A 16029-nucleotide genomic window follows, 5' to 3' on the forward strand; every position below is an offset into this window, starting at 1 on the left:
CTGATCTGATCCAGCCTTACACCCCAGCTCGGGCTCTGAGGTCTGTGGATCAGAATCTACTGATGGTTCCACGCACACGGCTCAGGACCAGAGGAGAGAAATCATTTAAGGCTGTTGCTCCTAAGCTTTGGAACGATCTTCTTCTCTCTCTTTGCGCTTCATGGAGTCTACTGACTCCTTCAAAAAACATCTTAAGACGTTTTTATTTGTTCAGGCTTTTCCTTGATTTTCTGGAACTCCTGTTGTGTTATCAGTATTATCTTGATCTTTAAAGTATATACTTTATTGAATATTGTTTTGATTGTTTAAGCGCTTTGTGACCCTGGTCTGGAAAAGCGCTATATAAATACAAATTACTTACTTACTTACTAAGTAATTATTTAGTTTTCATTTCGATTTCTTTTCCCGATTTAAATCAATTATTAAATATATATATATGCCCACTTTATTGTACGAATCATTTTATTTGTATTAAATGTGTTCCATTTGCAGTACAAAAATAAAAATTGGTCTTAATTGTAACATTAAAGTAGCCAATCAGCGGCTTCGTCACATGCAGCGCGGGCACTTCCTGTTGCTGTCAAAGTCACGTGTGTCGTCAGACCAGGAAATGAAAGAACGGAAAGTGATTATGTTGACGAAGATCGTCTTTTTGTCAATATAAATGTTTTATGTGGTAAACAAGTATCATGTAAACGTTCTGTTGACGTTTATTTAACCCATAAAAAATATTATTAAGAGACGTTCACGTATTCAGCATTTGACGTCATCACGTAGGAAGTGGGAGGACCGATATTGTAGGGGGGACAGATAATGTACCGACACCCCCCGGATACTGTACTGTTACTGTGGTCTAGACACGCTGTAATATTCTTTCACCAGTCAGTGTCGCTGTGACTCACTTCAGCCTTGGCGCAGAAGAAGAAGACGTCAAATATTAAAGATGGCGCTGCCCGGCATGTCTCTCGTGCGGCTCCGAGCCTTGTGTAATGTGGGAAAATATTTAAACACGGGGGCAAAAACAGCGGTCGGCTTCAGAGGAGAGATGCGGTGGTTCGTCACAAAACCCGGAGGCTTTCCCTATTTCCAGCCGCAGCAAGGCAAGCAAGGTGAGCGATGCTAACAACAGCTAGCAAAACATCAAGGACGTCCATGTCGCAGCGTGGCTCACCATCATGGGTTGCCATGTGTTTTAATGTGCCTTTTCCTAGACTTGAATCTTCTGGAGGAGTTTCCACATCCCAAAGATTTGTTGGTCAGGTCTATCTCGAGGGGTATGGGAAGCAGCGACACCTCCAACGCCATCCGGTTCGACTGCAGCAAGGATGATGGGATGAAGGTCACGAGAGTTTCTTCTTCTCTCATCCAGACACTTGAAACACTGTCACAACGTCATGTTTGTCTTTGCAGAAAGCGACTGTCACGGTGCTGTGGCCGCACAAATTCGAAGAGGAAGGTTATTCCACCAAGAAGTCTGAAGCAGAGAGCTTGGCCGCAGCGGCTGCTTGCCTTAAACTTAAGGTATGTATTGGAAATAAATGAAACTTCTGTATGAGTCTTAACACTGTCATGGTTCAACAGCAACTGGGTTTGATTGGACCAGACAACCAGCTGCCCCCAAGGAACTACCATCGGTCGGGGAAACCTGTCGTCTTTGAGAGCCAGCAAGAGTTGACCGAAATGACTGAGGTCAACGTTGAAAACGACTTGAAGACCGCTGAAGCACTTTCCTTGTTCCCTAATGGCAAAGACGTCCTGTATCGGGTCCTGACGCTTGCCAAGAAAAATGTTGGCTTTAAGGTTTGTGGAATTTTACCTCAAGATAATTATGTGATTCCAGATTTCATGTACGAAAGAGTGCAAACAAAAGGAGTGATCTAACTCCAACCGGTGCTGTGTCTCAAATTGCATACTTCTCTTAGTATACTAGAAGTTAGTATGCATCAGGATAGTGTACGTACTAACTAGTACGCAAATCCTCCACGGATGGTATGTCTCAATTCAAACACTGACGCTACACACTAACAGGAAATAACGCGACTGCTTCTTCTTCTATTTAACGATTATTTCAACCAGCTGGAACACCTGCTGGCAGCACGTTTTGCAAGTTTGGAAAAAGAAATAAAGAAAAAATATGAGAATCTAAATATTTGTGAGATATTTAAGCTGGTATCGGCTGCTGAAAATGCACCTGTAAATATATATATATATATATATATATATATATGACGTAACTTTTGTTTAAAACGTCACTAAGAGCTGTTTAGGGTGGTTAGTGCCCATCGAACCATACTCAGTTTTGTGGGCGTTTTAGTACGGCAATTTAGTGTGCATGGCGCGCTAAATTTCGCATTCTAAGAATTGAGACGCACTTACACACTAAAAATACTAACTTTGAGTATGCAAGTATGTGATTTGAGACACAGCATGGGATTCCAAATCCTGCCCACTAAGTTGTGTTGTGTGCCTTTAAACACACACATGATGACACAGAATCTTCTTCAAGATCACCTGTAAAAATTCTTGCATCCATCAAACGTGCGAGTTTCTGTTAAGAGGTTTTGACCGAGATGGCTTTAGTTTTCAGTAAATACGGCTTTCTTATTCTTCCAGTTACACAATTTTTTTTTTTTTTTTTTTTTAAGAATCCCTTATTAGTCCCGCAAGGGGAAATTCGGTAGTGCTTTTTACAGCCATTCACACATACTGACGGGAGTAGGCCGCACACCTGCGCCAAGTCTACCATCAGGAGCAATCAGGGTAAAGTGTCTTGCTCAGGGACACAACGACACAAGCTTGCAAGTCTTGCTGCTTGGACTGCAGCCAACCACTCTACCATCTGAGCTATGTCGCTCCTATGCAAGCTTTAGTTCTTAAAAACATGTTGAAAACTATTTTTCCATTATTGAAAAAATGTACTGATATAATCGGGAGTTTTGTATAATAAAATTAATATTCTACTCCCAACAGTTTTAGAGTTGAAAATGGAAAAATGTTAAAATGTGAATTTGTATAATAATTTGGAACGCAGTTTGGTTTTACCAAAAAATTACATCACTGATAAGGCCCGCCTGTCACAATATCGTGCTTGTGAGAAATCAATAGAAATTTGTAAATAACTGCTGCATTGTTGGGGCAAAAATTCCAATCACAGTTATTTTGATTAATAAAGTTATCATTATTATTATAGACAATTATGTTGTGATGGACTTTAAAGGTCAACTAATGTAAAAACACAACTTTTCTGACTCGCATGTTTCAAATGTTGGAGTCTCCCTCTCCAAGTCTTATCATGATGTTTTGAACTTATTGCTTCATAAAGTTCTCCCCCGACTGAAATCTCAGCGAACAAGACATTACAAGTCCACTGTGATAATAATGGCTTCACTCCTCCTCCTCCATCCAGCTTTATTAACGCCCCGCTTTGTTTATACAACGACATCCCTTGGTGGTTGAGACTTCCAGGATTGATGACGTGTGGTGACCAACCTTGATATTTGACCAATCACAGCAGAGTGTGGTTGTGGTTAACAAGGCTTCATCTCCAGAAAAACGCCCCCAAATGATTTCAGTGGGCGGGGCTTAAGATACTTTTCTGATAATGTCAATATTTCAATGAAAAGAAAGTTTTATACAAAACAGACACTTGAATCAACGCGTTTGTTGATTTTTAATTGAATATAAACTGTAAAAAAAAATTATGATCATAATAAAATATTATTTGAAACTCCTCCAAAAATATTTTTGTTAAAAAATAAATAATAAAAAAATCAGTGATACTGTATCGTGGGGAATTTTTTTTTTAATGAAATGATAATTTCTCACAGCCCTAATATTTAGTATTCTCTGATGTGCAGAGCCTGGTGGATTTTAGAACAACAAACCACCAGAGGATGAAAAGGTCTCAGCTGACGTTGCAGTGGCCTGAAAAAATGACCTTCACAGCGTCGGCGAAACAAAACATGGTTGCGGAGAGAGGAGCGGCGGCGCTGGCCTGCATGAAACTGAAGGTAAGGCTCAGTATTCTCAACAAATGCATCTCGACAAACCGTCTCTCTGCTCAGGAGCTGGGCCTGATCGACAAATGGAACCAACCCCTGACTGAAGCCGAGTACCGCAGGGAGGAGGTGGAGGAGGTCACTAAGCGCGGGAGGAGCCCGCTGCCGATAGACATCTCGGAGAACCTGCAGCATGAAATCAGAGAATACCTGACACAGGTGATGAGAAACTTAACGACGCTTCCAATGATCTGTAAAAGTCACGCTTGCATCTCTCTCAGTTCCCGTTAGAGGCGGAGGTGGAGAAACAGATGCAGGACCAAGAGATGAAGCTGCAAATGGCGCCGTACGACTCCGACGCCGACAAGGAACGCCTGATGGACGCCATCACGGGCAGATCCTACAGGCCGCTGAGCCACGAGCAAGTCCAGGATCTTAACCTGGTGCTGCGGGAGCAGTGGGGACGAGCCGGACGAGCTCCGATGCTGCCGCTCCCCGTGGACGCCCACAGGGAGAGGGTCATCTCGGCGGTGCAGGCCTCCAGGGTGGTGGTGATCGCCGGCGACACGGGGTGCGGGAAGACCACCAGGATCCCCCGCTTTTTCCTGGAGGAGTGCATCACGAGCGGCCAGGGAGCCGAGTGCAACATCCTGGTGACGCAGCCGCGGCGAATCAGCGCCGTTACTGTCGCTAACCGCGTGGCTAACGAGCTGGGCCCGGGTCTGTCGGGCTCGATCGGATATCAGGTACTTGTCTAGTATATCGGGGGCGTCAGACCATTGAGGGTTTCATTTAACACTTCAAACAAAACTTTTTATTATTGAAATGTTGTGTTTTTTTTAAACATTGGATACATTTTTTACTTATTCAAGTCATTAAAAATAGTTGTTTTTTTTAGCAATTTAATTAAATAGTTTCTAAATTTAATATTTTCCCTTTTTATATCCATGCGTTTGTGTCTTCTCGCCTGGACTATTGCAACGGTTTATTTTCATGTCTTAACAAGAAGGATTTGTCTCGCCTGCAGTTGATTCAGAACTCTGCAGCGAGAATTCTGACCCGCTCTAGTAGAAGAACTCACATTTCTCCGATCCTTAAAACTCTTCACTGGCTTCCAGTTTCTTTCAGGATCAACTTTAAAATTCTGGTTCTTACTTTTAGATCTATTCATGGTCAGACTCTTCCTTCCATCAGTGATCTGATCCAGCCTTACACCCCAGCTCGGGCTCTGAGGTCTGTGGATCAGAATCTACTGATCCTCGCACACGGCTCAGGACCAGAGGAGAGAAATCCTTCCAGGCTGTTGCTCCTAAGCTTTGGAATGATCTTCCTCTGTGTTTGATGATCTACTGACTCCTTTAAGAAACATCTTAAGACGTTTTTATTTGTTCAGGCTTTCCCTTGATTTTCTGGAACTCCTGTTGTGTTATCAGTTTTGTCTTGATCTTTAAAGTATATACTTTATTGAATATTGTTTTGATTGTTTAAGCACTTTGTGACCCTGGTCTGGAAAAGCGCTATATAAATAAATATTTCTTACTTACTTACTTATACTTTAAACAATGAACAGGTGTTTTCTTACACACAAGTCATTTAATTAAATTATTTCAATAATAATTGAATGCTTAAAAATACATTTAAACTAAGTAACTTCAACCATGTTAAATGAAACCCTTCAATATTCCGAAAGCTCTGATATACTTCAGTTCTCCCCGCACACGGGTTTGTTTATTTACGATGAATCCCTCGGCTGCAGGTGAGAATGGAGAGCAGGCCGCCCGAGAACAGCGGCGGAGCTTTGCTCTTCCTCACCGTGGGCGTCCTGCTGAGGAAGCTGCAGAGGAACCCCTTCCTGAAAGGAATCAGCCACGTGTTTGTGGACGAAGTCCACGAGAGGGACATCAACACCGACCTGCTGCTGGCCGTGCTGCAGACCGCCTTGAAGGAGAACCCCGACCTGCGCGTGGTCCTCATGAGCGCCACCGGCAACAACGAACGACTGTCCAAATATTTCGGAGACTGTCCCATCGTGAAGGTGCCGGGATTCATGTACCCGGTGCAGGACCGGTACTTGGAGGAGATCCTGAGCGAGATGGGGACTCGTCCTCGTCCTCGTCCAGAAGAGACTCCGAGAAACGTGAGGACGCGTCTGATGGTATTTTTTTTATAATCTAGTAATATTTTCCATCTTCTCCACAGGGTCGATGGGGTCAACAGGAAGTTATTTCGACGGATGTCGACCTGGTGGCGGACGTGATCGAACACGTTGATAAAAATGGAGAGCCGGGCGCCATTTTGTGTTTCCTCCCGGGATGGCAGGATATCAAAGCCGTGCACGAGACGCTGGCGTCGAAGCCGCACTTCTCCGACGGCCCCCAGACGATCTGGCCCCGTAAGATCTTCTCTTCCCTTCGTCCATACGAAAATAAAAGTCCACCGATGGTCCCCTGGGAGCGAGGCTTTGGATGGGTTTGAAATGTGAGTTTGTGTGTCCAGTGCACTCCAATCTGTCGGTGGGCGACCAGCAGAAGATCTTCCAGCGCCCACAGGAGGGACACCGGAAGATCGTTCTCGCCACCAACATCGCAGAGACGTCCATCACCATCGACGACATCGTGCACGTGGTCGACGCCGGGACGCACAAGGAGCAGAAATACGACCCGGGAACAAAGGTCGGCTCGTTTAGAAGTATCGGTGTCATCAGGATAGTGTTGATTATTTTCATTATTGAAATGTTGGGGGATTTTTTTAAATTCATAATTTGTATATTTAACGGATTAATTCGTTTTTTATTAATTCATTTAAATTGATTTCCAATAATATTAAAAAAAATCATTTCATATTAGTTCGATGTTTATGTTTTTTTGTTTTATTTATTTGATTCACGTAATATATACCATGTAATGCAGATGATCACATGATCGTCTGCGTGTCGCATGATTGGCTGACAATTCGATCAACTAGTTTGTTGCTCTTTTGTCTGATGTCTGGTCACTATTATACCAACGTTTTATATTCTTATATATATATATATATTTTTTTTATTATTATTATTCCAATGTTTTTTTTATATAATTTATTAAATTAATAAAAAAAATGTAACCTTTTAATTTACAAATTATTACATTTAAATATCTTAAAAATAAGTAAATGCTTTAGAATTGAAATTCAACATTTTTGAAATGTTAATTTAATTAAATATTCTGATGGCACCGATTTTACTCCAAAGACCTACTATAGACATTTTTCTAACGTTGAATTGCTGGAGCAGGTTTCCTGCTTGGACACGGTCTGGGTCTCTCAGTCCAACATCACTCAGAGGAGAGGCAGAGCCGGCCGGTGTCAGCCGGGACATTCTTACCACCTGTTCCCACGGCAACAGCTCCAGAGCATGAGCCAGTTCCCCGTCCCGGAGATCCTACGCATGCCGCTGGAGAATCTGGTGGTTCAGGCTAAAATCCACAGTCCAGACGACAAGGTACCGACCAATCACGTCGCTGCTGGATGTTCTCGTGTTACAACCTTGTCTCTGCAGGCGCAGGACTTCTTATCCCGAGTTCTGGACTGTCCTTCTCCGCCCGCCGTGACAGAAGCTGTTTACAACCTTCAAAATATCGGTGAGTGACGGTGATGATCCAGGTCACACACACACACACACACACACACACACACACACAGGTCCAGGCCTCGTTACAGATGGATGTGGTTCTTGTCGCAGGAGTTCTGGACCGGTCAGAGAACTTGACTCCTCTGGGTCAGCGTGTCGCGGCCATCTCTTGTGACCCGGTGCTCGCCAAAGTCATGGTCCTGGGAACCTTGTTTCGATGTGTTCTGCCCGTACTGTCTGTAGCCGCGTGTCTGACCCGCGAACCCTTTTACAACAGCCTCCAGAACCGACCTCTGGTGGACAAGGTGGGAACTTGAAGACTATGGTCTAAGTTTATTGAATTGTTGAATATAATTGAATGGGTTTTTTTTTTCAGAAAAATGTTTTGTTCTTTTTAAGAATTGACTTAAAATAATTGAAGTTTAATTTTTTATTGAATAATTAAATTGAACATGATTATTATTAGTGATGTAAACACAACGAGTGTTGATGCTTCATAACGGAATAAATTGAATTCAGATTAGATTAATAAAAGAATAGCAGTTAAATAATTAATACAAATGATTATATTTAATCTAAATATAAATGCATTCAATTTCATAATTTTCCGGATCTGGTCAATAATTCCTATAATTCTAAAAATTTTGATTTAATATTTTATGATTCAAAGCAATTTAAAATGTTGTCAATATTATACCAACATTTAATAATTGTTAAACATTTCAATCTTCATTTCAATTATTCAACGAAAACACTTTATTTAAAATGTTAAAATCAACAATCAAATATTCTGATGACACTGATAAACTTCCACAAAAGATAGTTCTTTGTCTTGATGCCGGTTTTACTATTGCAGGCCAAACGGGCTGTGAGTCAGTCCAGCGCCAGCGACTACCTGGTGTTCAGCCGAGTGGTTCTGGGCTGGAGGGAGCTCCAGTACAGGGACGAACGAGAAGAGTTTCTCTCCGGCTTCTGTCTGTCCCGCCAGAGTCTCCGCTTCATCAACGGTCGGTCTGGAAACGTGGAACGAGTCGCCGTGGAGGTTCTGACCGTCTCTGATCCCCCGCAGGTCTCATCTCGCAGTTCAGCGAAAACCTTTCTGAAGCTCAGCTGGTGTCTAAAGGCAGGGAGTGTCAGAACGAGAGCTCGCGCTGCAACCAGTACAGTGACCAGGACGAGCTGCTGAAGGGCGTCCTCCTGGCCGGACTCTATCCAAACCTCATCAAGGTGGGTCGGCTCGCGTTCTAGGAAAGGGTCTCATCCTTGTCCTGTCTTTTCCTTTTCTCCCATCCACCCGTCTCTTTCGTCCACCTTAGTCGTCCGTCTTTTCTTCGTCTCCTCTGTACACCTTTTATCGTCCGTTTCTTCATTCTCATCTTCTGTCTCAACTGTTTCTCCTCCGTCTCTGTCTCTTCAATCTTGCCGTTCTCTTTAGTCTCATCCGCCTCGTCTTTCCTTCTGTCTCTTCAGTCTCGTCCGCCTCGTCTTTCCTTCTGTCTCTTCAGTCTCGTCTGTCATCAGTCTCTTTTGTCTTGTCTGTCTCGTCTGTCTTTTCAGTCTCTTCTGTCCTTCAGTCTCTTCAATCTTGTGTCTCTATTCGGTCCATCAGTCTTGTCTGTCTCTACAGTCTTGTCTGTCTCTTCTGTCTTGTCTGTCTCGTCTGTCCTTCAGTCTTTTTCGTCTTTTCTGTCTCATCTCTCATCTGTCTCTCCAGTCTTGTCTGTCTCGTCCATCTCTACAGTCTTGTCCGTCTCGTCTGTCTCTTTCATCTTTTCTGTCTAATCACTCGCCGTCTCTTTCGTTTTGTCCGTCTCTTCCCACTTCTGTCTCATGTTTACCTGTGTCCTTCCATCTTCTGCATCCATCCGTCGGTTCAACAGTTAGTTTGTCCTTCAGTCTCGTCTGTCGTAGCTTGACTGACGTTCAGCAAACATTTCAGGTGAAAAAAGGATTGGTGACCAAATATGGACGCTTCCGACCGAACGCGACTGTGTTACGGACCAAAAGTGGACCCGTGCATATGCATCGCGCGACCATCAACAGGTTTGTTCAAACTGCTCGTTTTTTTTAGTGACGGTTTCTAAAGTTGACTTGCATCTCAGGGACCAGCGGAATCTGCCGACCCCTTTGTTGACCTTCTACAATGCGGTCAAGTCCAACAACGTGGTCTTCGTCAGGGACTCGTCCACCGTCAACCCGCTCGCCCTCTTGCTGCTCACAGACTGCGACACGTTGGAGTCAGGTAGGAGGTCCTGGTCTCACTGTCGGGGGGCTCTTCAGGTGCCTTGATGTTGTTTCTCCTCTGCTGCAGTGTCGGGGGACCACGTCAACGTCTCGCTTAAAGGCAACCCTCTGGTGCGCTTCAAGCTGTCGCCGGAGACCTGGGACCTGCTGCGGGAGACCCGGAATTCCATCCAAATCATGCTCTATCGCAACCTGGACAGTCCGAGCAACGTCACGACACACTCTTACCAGGACAGAAGGCTGATCTCGTTGCTGGTCAAGCTGCTCAACGAAAACAATGCAGTAGCGCGTGCAACGCAACAAGGCGACGCCGACACAGACTCCGACAGTGAGGTGGACTGAAGATGAGGATGGTGGGACACTGAAGAGTGATCTCTCGATGGCCACTATGCCAGAACGGACCACTGGCTTCAGTTTGAGACGTTCTATCTATATATCTTATCATCTGCAGCCGTCTCTTCTCGTTACCGTGGTTACCATGGTTATTGACACGTGGGTCGGAGGGGCTCGGTTCAACCCGTGAGAGACGTTTTCCTGAGACACTCAAAGATGGATGTTTTCGGACCTTTGAGTAAGGAATGTTGAGCTGAATCTCCTCGGCCAATAATGGTCAAAATCAAATTTGTTTTCTGAAGTAAACCATCCATCTGCTATCCACTCGGATGTTAATGAAGACGTTTATTCTGCCGTCATGGAAATAAAGTTTGATTTAAGTTATGAATCCTACCCGGGTCCATCCATTTGTTCACTTTGTCAGATTTAAGACACACTTCAATTAACACAGTTGAGATTTATATAATACATGATTACAGAATTATTAATTTAAAATAAAAGAAATGGCTTTAATCAAAACATTTTATTTGATTGAAGTAATTTTGTGTTTGTCTAAACGACACAAACGCACAGATCACAAGCTCCAGATCGTGTTGTAACATAATTTTCCTAAGTTTAGAGATTTTTTTCAGTTGAAGGAAACGGTTTCTGGTCAGTTTTCTGCAGAGTTGAAACACAACACCCAGGTTTCTCAGGCTCAGTTTTACAGACTGGTTTGATTGTAAGTTTTGTGTTTATAGAAAAATATATTTTCACTTCAATAAAAGTCAGAAGTTCTATCACTTTAACCAAAAAAAACTTGAGTAAGTCGTTCAACTTCAATCTAGAAAAAACACTTGAATGTCTCTTGGTTGGAGAAATTATTTTCGTCGAAACCTTTTTTTTTTAATGTTGGTCGTCACCTGCTTGTCTTGCATACATTTTTCAATGACACTATCTGTATTTTTGTATTTCCACCCAGTAATTTGGCCCAAATGTTTCTTTTAAATGTCCGATTTGTGTTGAAAATCTTTCTTTATTAAACGCTACATGAAAATGTGTTTCGTTCTTCAGGAGAAATCCTTCATGAACTTCAAATGGAAGCAGGAAATCCGTCTCAGTATCTCCTCCATGGTGTCTCCCGTGGTCATGATGCAGAATCTGTGTGAAAGCGTTCATGACTGACGATATCTTTTGCGTGTCATTCGTGGACCTACCTGATGTGTGTGGTTCCATCCTTCTGCCCGTACTGGCAGCCCGGTCCAGTCAGCAGAGCGGCCTCCTCCAGTAGCCGGACACAGTAGAAGGAGTCTGGTTTCATCCCCTCCTCCTAGAACCGCCAACTTCTGTCAGATATTTCAGAGGAACGTTTGGACACCGTCTGACCTGACCTTGGCTTTCTGAACCGCTTTGGGTGGAAGGTTGAGTCTCGGGAACACGAAGGCTCCTCCCTCCACCGGTTGGCAGCTGAAACCCGGCAGAGTGTTCAGAACCTCCTCGACTCTCCTCGCGTTGCGTCGCATCGTGGCCCGGATGTGTTCGGTCTCCTGCGAAGAGCAGACGGGACGTTTCAAGAAGTCCCTTCCCAACGTCGTTTCAGTCGCACTCGAACCTTGTTGTAGAGCCGGTACGAGGCGTCTCCTGGTTGTGGAGGGTTGACCATCATGTCCAGAGCCATCTGGCCGGTGACCGGTGCACAGCTGTCTTTGGAAAACAGGTTGAAGACGTACTTCATGACAGCCGAGTCCACGTTGGTGAACTCCACGTACCCGCCTCGCAGACCACACCTGGTGAAAGATGAGATTGTTGGTCACATTTCAAGGCCGGCTGACACTTCAGGAAACGTACTCTCCCATGAAGCCTTTGGAGGCCGAGTGGAAGGAGGTCAGCTCCAGAGTGTCCGACAGAGGCGGACCCATCTCAGCCAGAACCTTCTTATAGGACAGAAACTGCGACTTGTCCCCATGAACACAGTCCTGGTAGACCTGGTGAGGACGGATCAATCACTAACTTAAAGGACTGTGTGAACAAATCATTAATACCTCGTCAGCGAGAAGGAAAAGCTTCTTGTCCGAGGCGAACTGGATCACGTCCTGCATGGAACTCCTGCTCTGTACATGACCTGCGACCCACAAGATATTAAATTTTAAAAACGGAGAGTTAATCTCAGACAGGTTTGACTTTGGTACCGGTTGGGTTTCCTGGGTTGATGATGTACAGAGCCACGGGGTTGCAGAGTTCTCTGGCCGACTCGAAAGCCTGGTTCAGCTCGTCCACCTGCACCTTCCATCCCTGCTCCTCGTCCAGGTAGTACGGCACTGGCACGCCTCCTAGCTCGGCGACTGACGAGATGGACACGTTGTAGCAAGGCACCGGGACCAGCACCCCTGATTTGGGTGACGCCTGGTTACGGATCAAGAGCTTAAGAACGTTCTGCAGGGGAGGTAGAACGTGAGCGTTGTCCCTCATCATGACCTAAGAGTGTGAGTCCTTGTTTACCGACAGGCTCCACTGGGAACCGGGGCTGATGTAGATGTTCTCGACTGACGACGGGACGCCTCCGTCTCTTCTGGATATGAACTCAGCCAGACCCTGGACTATCTCTGAAATCCCCTTTGTAGCTGTGTAAGATCCTGGAAGACAGAGGAATACTTTTGCACCAGGTTTCAACAGTGAACTCCCATGACGCGTTTTCCATACACTACACTTCTTAGTAGCGGTTGATCGGTCGCTACAATACTATATTTAAAGCGTGTTCAGGAACCATCAGTAGATTCTGATCCACAGACCTCAGAGCCCAAGCTTGGGTGTAAGTACGGATCAGATCACTGATGGAAGATCTGACCATGAATAGATCTGAAAGTAAGAACCAGAATTTAGAAATTGATCCTGAAAGAAACTGGCAGCCAGTGAAGAGTTTTAAGGATCGGGGGAAAATGCGAGTTCTTCTACTAGAGCGAGTCAGAGTGTGCAAAGTTTTGTATGAACTGCAGGCTAAACAGCTCCTTCTTGTTAAGACATGAAAATAAACGGTTAAAATAGTCTAAACGACACAAATGCACGGATTACAAGCTCCAGATCATGTTGTGACATAATTTTCCTAAGTTTAGAGATTTTTGGAAACAGTTTGTGGTCAGTTTTCTACATGTCTTTGTCAAACACAACACCCAGGTTTCTCAGGCTCAGTTTTACAGACTGGTCTAAGTCACCCAAGTACTGACTTAACCCTGGAACCTTATCATCAGGAGCAATAACCAGAGTCTGAGTTTTGTCCACATTTAGCTGCTAAGTGTTTTCAGTCAGCGATTGTTTGATTTCTAGCAAACAACTGACTAAGCTGTTCATCCTCTGGGGCTCAGTTGGATAAGATGAGCAGTAGAGCTGGATATCATCAGCAAAAATGTGGTAGAAATTTTTCTGAAAATGTTTTTAGATTTCTTGTGGATAGTCTATGAACAATCTTGACTCACCCACACTCCCTCCATCACAACACGCCAGAAGCGTCTTAGCTCGTCGTCGGACGTCCACCGGCAGTTTGTCGCTGTGGATGAGTTGAGGGTAAAGACAAGCGGCCAGAACCTGCCGGTCCAGAACGCACACATCACACTGACTTCATGACATCCAGCGTGGGTTGGACATTACCTGCCTGACGAAGGTGATGGGCTTCACACCGGCCCTGTGAGGATCCCCCCAGGAGACGTCGATCAGCTCCTTGTACGGCAGTTTACCCTTGTTGGACAGTCAGAGTTGGTTATAAATCCCGACCCTCATCCATCCAAATGTGTTCTAGGATTCACCTCGTGAAGCATTTCGTGGACGTGAGCGACTCTATTCAACAGCACCCGGATCTCCAGCTCCCTCATCAACCTCACGTTGGGGTTGATCTCTCTTCGCGCCGACATATTTGCTGCCAATCTGCAGAGCATCTGAGCGGTCGTGCGGAGAGTTTCGTCTAATATCCACACATGGACGGGTACACGAGCCAAATGGAGTAATTGTTGATCAATTAACAGGGTTTTAAGAGGCTGGTTATATAACAACCCGTTGGACTTACATTTTAACTGCAAGTAAAAAGAGGACATTATCTTTTTATAAGTTTAACACATTTGGTTAGCAAGGTCAAGCTTATAGAGGCGTGCTGCAGGACCTTTGATCCCATCTGGAGCTGTCAGTGTAATACTCTATCTTATCACACAACTTTGTCTGAAGCCGGTATCAGGGGTCTCCTGGTTTTTAGAAATGTCTTTTTTTTCGCTGGTGCATCTGCCCTTATGTTTGCATGTTAGTCTGTTGATTCGTGTGTCCAGATGTCTGCTGTTCAGTCTTTCCATCTTCTGGTACAGAGATGATTTCAAGACACATACTCTCCAATGATGGTTATGGAACCCGAGTGGATGCAGGCGAGTTCCTGGGTGTCTTAAACACCTATCTCAAGCAGAACCTACGACAGTCCTGGTAGACCTGCTTCAGTCACTGACTTGATAACTGGTCGAGAGATGATTAACTGATGGCTACAGGGAAGAGCGGATCAGTTGACTTATGCAGATGTCTATCCTTGTCCTTGTAGGAACCTAGACTTGCTGGCATCATCTACAGATTGTTTTGTATCTCTCAGTGTGAGTGTAGGCTTGACTCAGTGATTATTTAAATATGAATCAAATATGAAAGATTATCAGTTAATCAAGTGATTATTTGAAATGTGTGTTAAACCCCAGCTCAGGCTCTGAGGTCTGTGGATCAGAATCTACTGATGGTTCCACGCACACGGTTCAGGACCAGAGGAGAGAAATCTTTCCAGGCTGTTGCTCCTAAACTTTGGAAAGATCTTCCTCTCTCTTTGCGCTTGATGATCTACTGACTCCTTTAAGAAACATCTTAAGACGTTTTTATTTGTTCAGGCTTTCCCTTGATTTTCTGGAACTCCTGTTGTGTTCTCAGTTTTATCTTGACCTTTAAAGTATATACTTTATTGAGTATTGTTTTGATTGTTTAAGCGCTTTGTCACCCTGGTCTGGAAAAGCGCTATACAAATAAAAATTACTTACTTACTCACTTAAATCTAGATAATCCATTTCCTTAAAGTTGTCATATCCTTACATTACACAAACTCAGCTGGATATATAGCTTTATTATTCAGACAGTGTGAAGATCTTTAAGGAATAAACTCATGTTAATACGAAGTAAATACACTTTATTACACGTTTTCTTTTACAATTAGAATGTAAGAAGGAATATGTTATCATTACATACTGTGAAGACTTTAAAAAGTGTTACTTGTTAACATAAATGAAAAGAAGAAAAAAAAGAGTTCACAGTCTGAATGTCATCATCCATGATGGACAGTGGGTTTGTCGAGTGATCTCCTCTCTTGACACGTCCAGCTTCCAGCCTCCAGCCACCACCGCCACTCAAGGAATGGAAACATACAGTGCGATCACGTGACTGAACTCGTTGCGTGGTAGATAGTATGGCCGCAGCCAACAGTTCCAAAATCCTGACAACACAAGACCTTCTTCACAGTAGCATGTCCCAGGGGCTACACCAGCGTTTATGACCGGACCCCCCTCTCACGGCAGGTCCACGTTTAGCGTCCGGACTCTCTGAGAAGATCCACGAGCTCCTCTCTCGGTAGATCCACCGGTTGTTGAGGGCAGACGGCGCGTCGATCTTGTTTGTCAGCGAGTTCACGTTCGTGGGCATCGATGATCCTGTTCATCTGCTTGGCCTTTACTCTCTTTCCGGCTGTACATCCACGATAGCGGCGCAGAAGTTCCTTCGGGATGTCGTGACGAACTCCAGCCCCTGCCATTGGCTTCAGTGACAGCAGGTCCTCCCTGGAGTAGAAACGACGTGTATCTCCAAGTTTAA

At 44.4% G+C, this 16029-nt stretch overlaps 2 protein-coding genes across 2 annotated transcripts; one reads left to right on the forward strand and one right to left on the reverse strand.

Moving 5' to 3' along the window:
* Positions 1-904: 904 nt before the first annotated feature.
* dhx30 (DEAH (Asp-Glu-Ala-His) box helicase 30) lies at positions 905-10575 on the forward strand. Its single transcript, XM_087811826.1, has 18 exons — positions 905-1109; positions 1212-1339; positions 1411-1521; positions 1582-1800; positions 3858-4010; positions 4065-4217; positions 4280-4744; positions 5755-6135; positions 6198-6390; positions 6495-6670; positions 7270-7476; positions 7534-7615; positions 7717-7910; positions 8462-8612; positions 8675-8832; positions 9545-9648; positions 9708-9847; positions 9917-10575. The coding sequence occupies exons 1-18, from the start codon at positions 944-946 to the stop codon at positions 10189-10191; spliced, it is 3456 nt and encodes a 1151-aa protein (XP_087667952.1). The 5' UTR covers positions 905-943; the 3' UTR covers positions 10192-10575.
* A 75-nt stretch (positions 10576-10650) lies between these two features.
* LOC148063854 (alanine aminotransferase 2) lies at positions 10651-14063 on the reverse strand. Its single transcript, XM_087811829.1, has 11 exons — positions 13959-14063; positions 13804-13890; positions 13632-13740; positions 12661-12794; positions 12351-12594; positions 12204-12283; positions 12010-12146; positions 11774-11948; positions 11553-11708; positions 11379-11491; positions 10651-11322 (listed from the first exon to the last, which is right to left on the reverse strand). Exons 1-11 carry the CDS (start codon positions 14061-14063, stop codon positions 11232-11234), a joined length of 1431 nt encoding a protein of 476 aa, XP_087667955.1. The 3' UTR covers positions 10651-11231.
* Between the last annotated feature and the right edge of the window lie 1966 nt (positions 14064-16029).

Source organism: Callionymus lyra, chromosome 16 (genome assembly GCF_982586985.1).
Source record: "Callionymus lyra chromosome 16, fCalLyr1.hap1.1, whole genome shotgun sequence".
NCBI lineage: Eukaryota > Metazoa > Chordata > Actinopteri > Syngnathiformes > Callionymidae > Callionymus > Callionymus lyra.

What these genes read in the sequence shown, in the direction of transcription:
- LOC148063854 (XM_087811829.1), bottom strand. Translation starts at nt 14,063, where the DNA reads ATGTCGGCGCGAAGAGAGATCAACCCCAACGTGAGGTTGATGAGGGAG. An exon ending in CGTACCGGCTCTACAACAAG is followed by an intron (nt 11,709 to 11,773) that starts GTTCGAGTGCGA and finishes TGCTCTTCGCAG; the next exon opens with GAGACCGAACACATCCGGGC. An exon ending in GATGGAACCACACACATCAG is followed by an intron (nt 11,323 to 11,378) that starts GTAGGTCCACGA and finishes GCTTTCACACAG; the next exon opens with ATTCTGCATCATGACCACGG.
- dhx30 (XM_087811826.1), top strand. Translation starts at nt 944, where the DNA reads ATGGCGCTGCCCGGCATGTCTCTCGTGCGGCTCCGAGCCTTGTGTAAT. An exon ending in TCAGAGAATACCTGACACAG is followed by an intron (nt 4,218 to 4,279) that starts GTGATGAGAAAC and finishes CATCTCTCTCAG; the next exon opens with TTCCCGTTAGAGGCGGAGGT. An exon ending in CGGGCTCGATCGGATATCAG is followed by an intron (nt 4,745 to 5,754) that starts GTACTTGTCTAG and finishes CCTCGGCTGCAG; the next exon opens with GTGAGAATGGAGAGCAGGCC.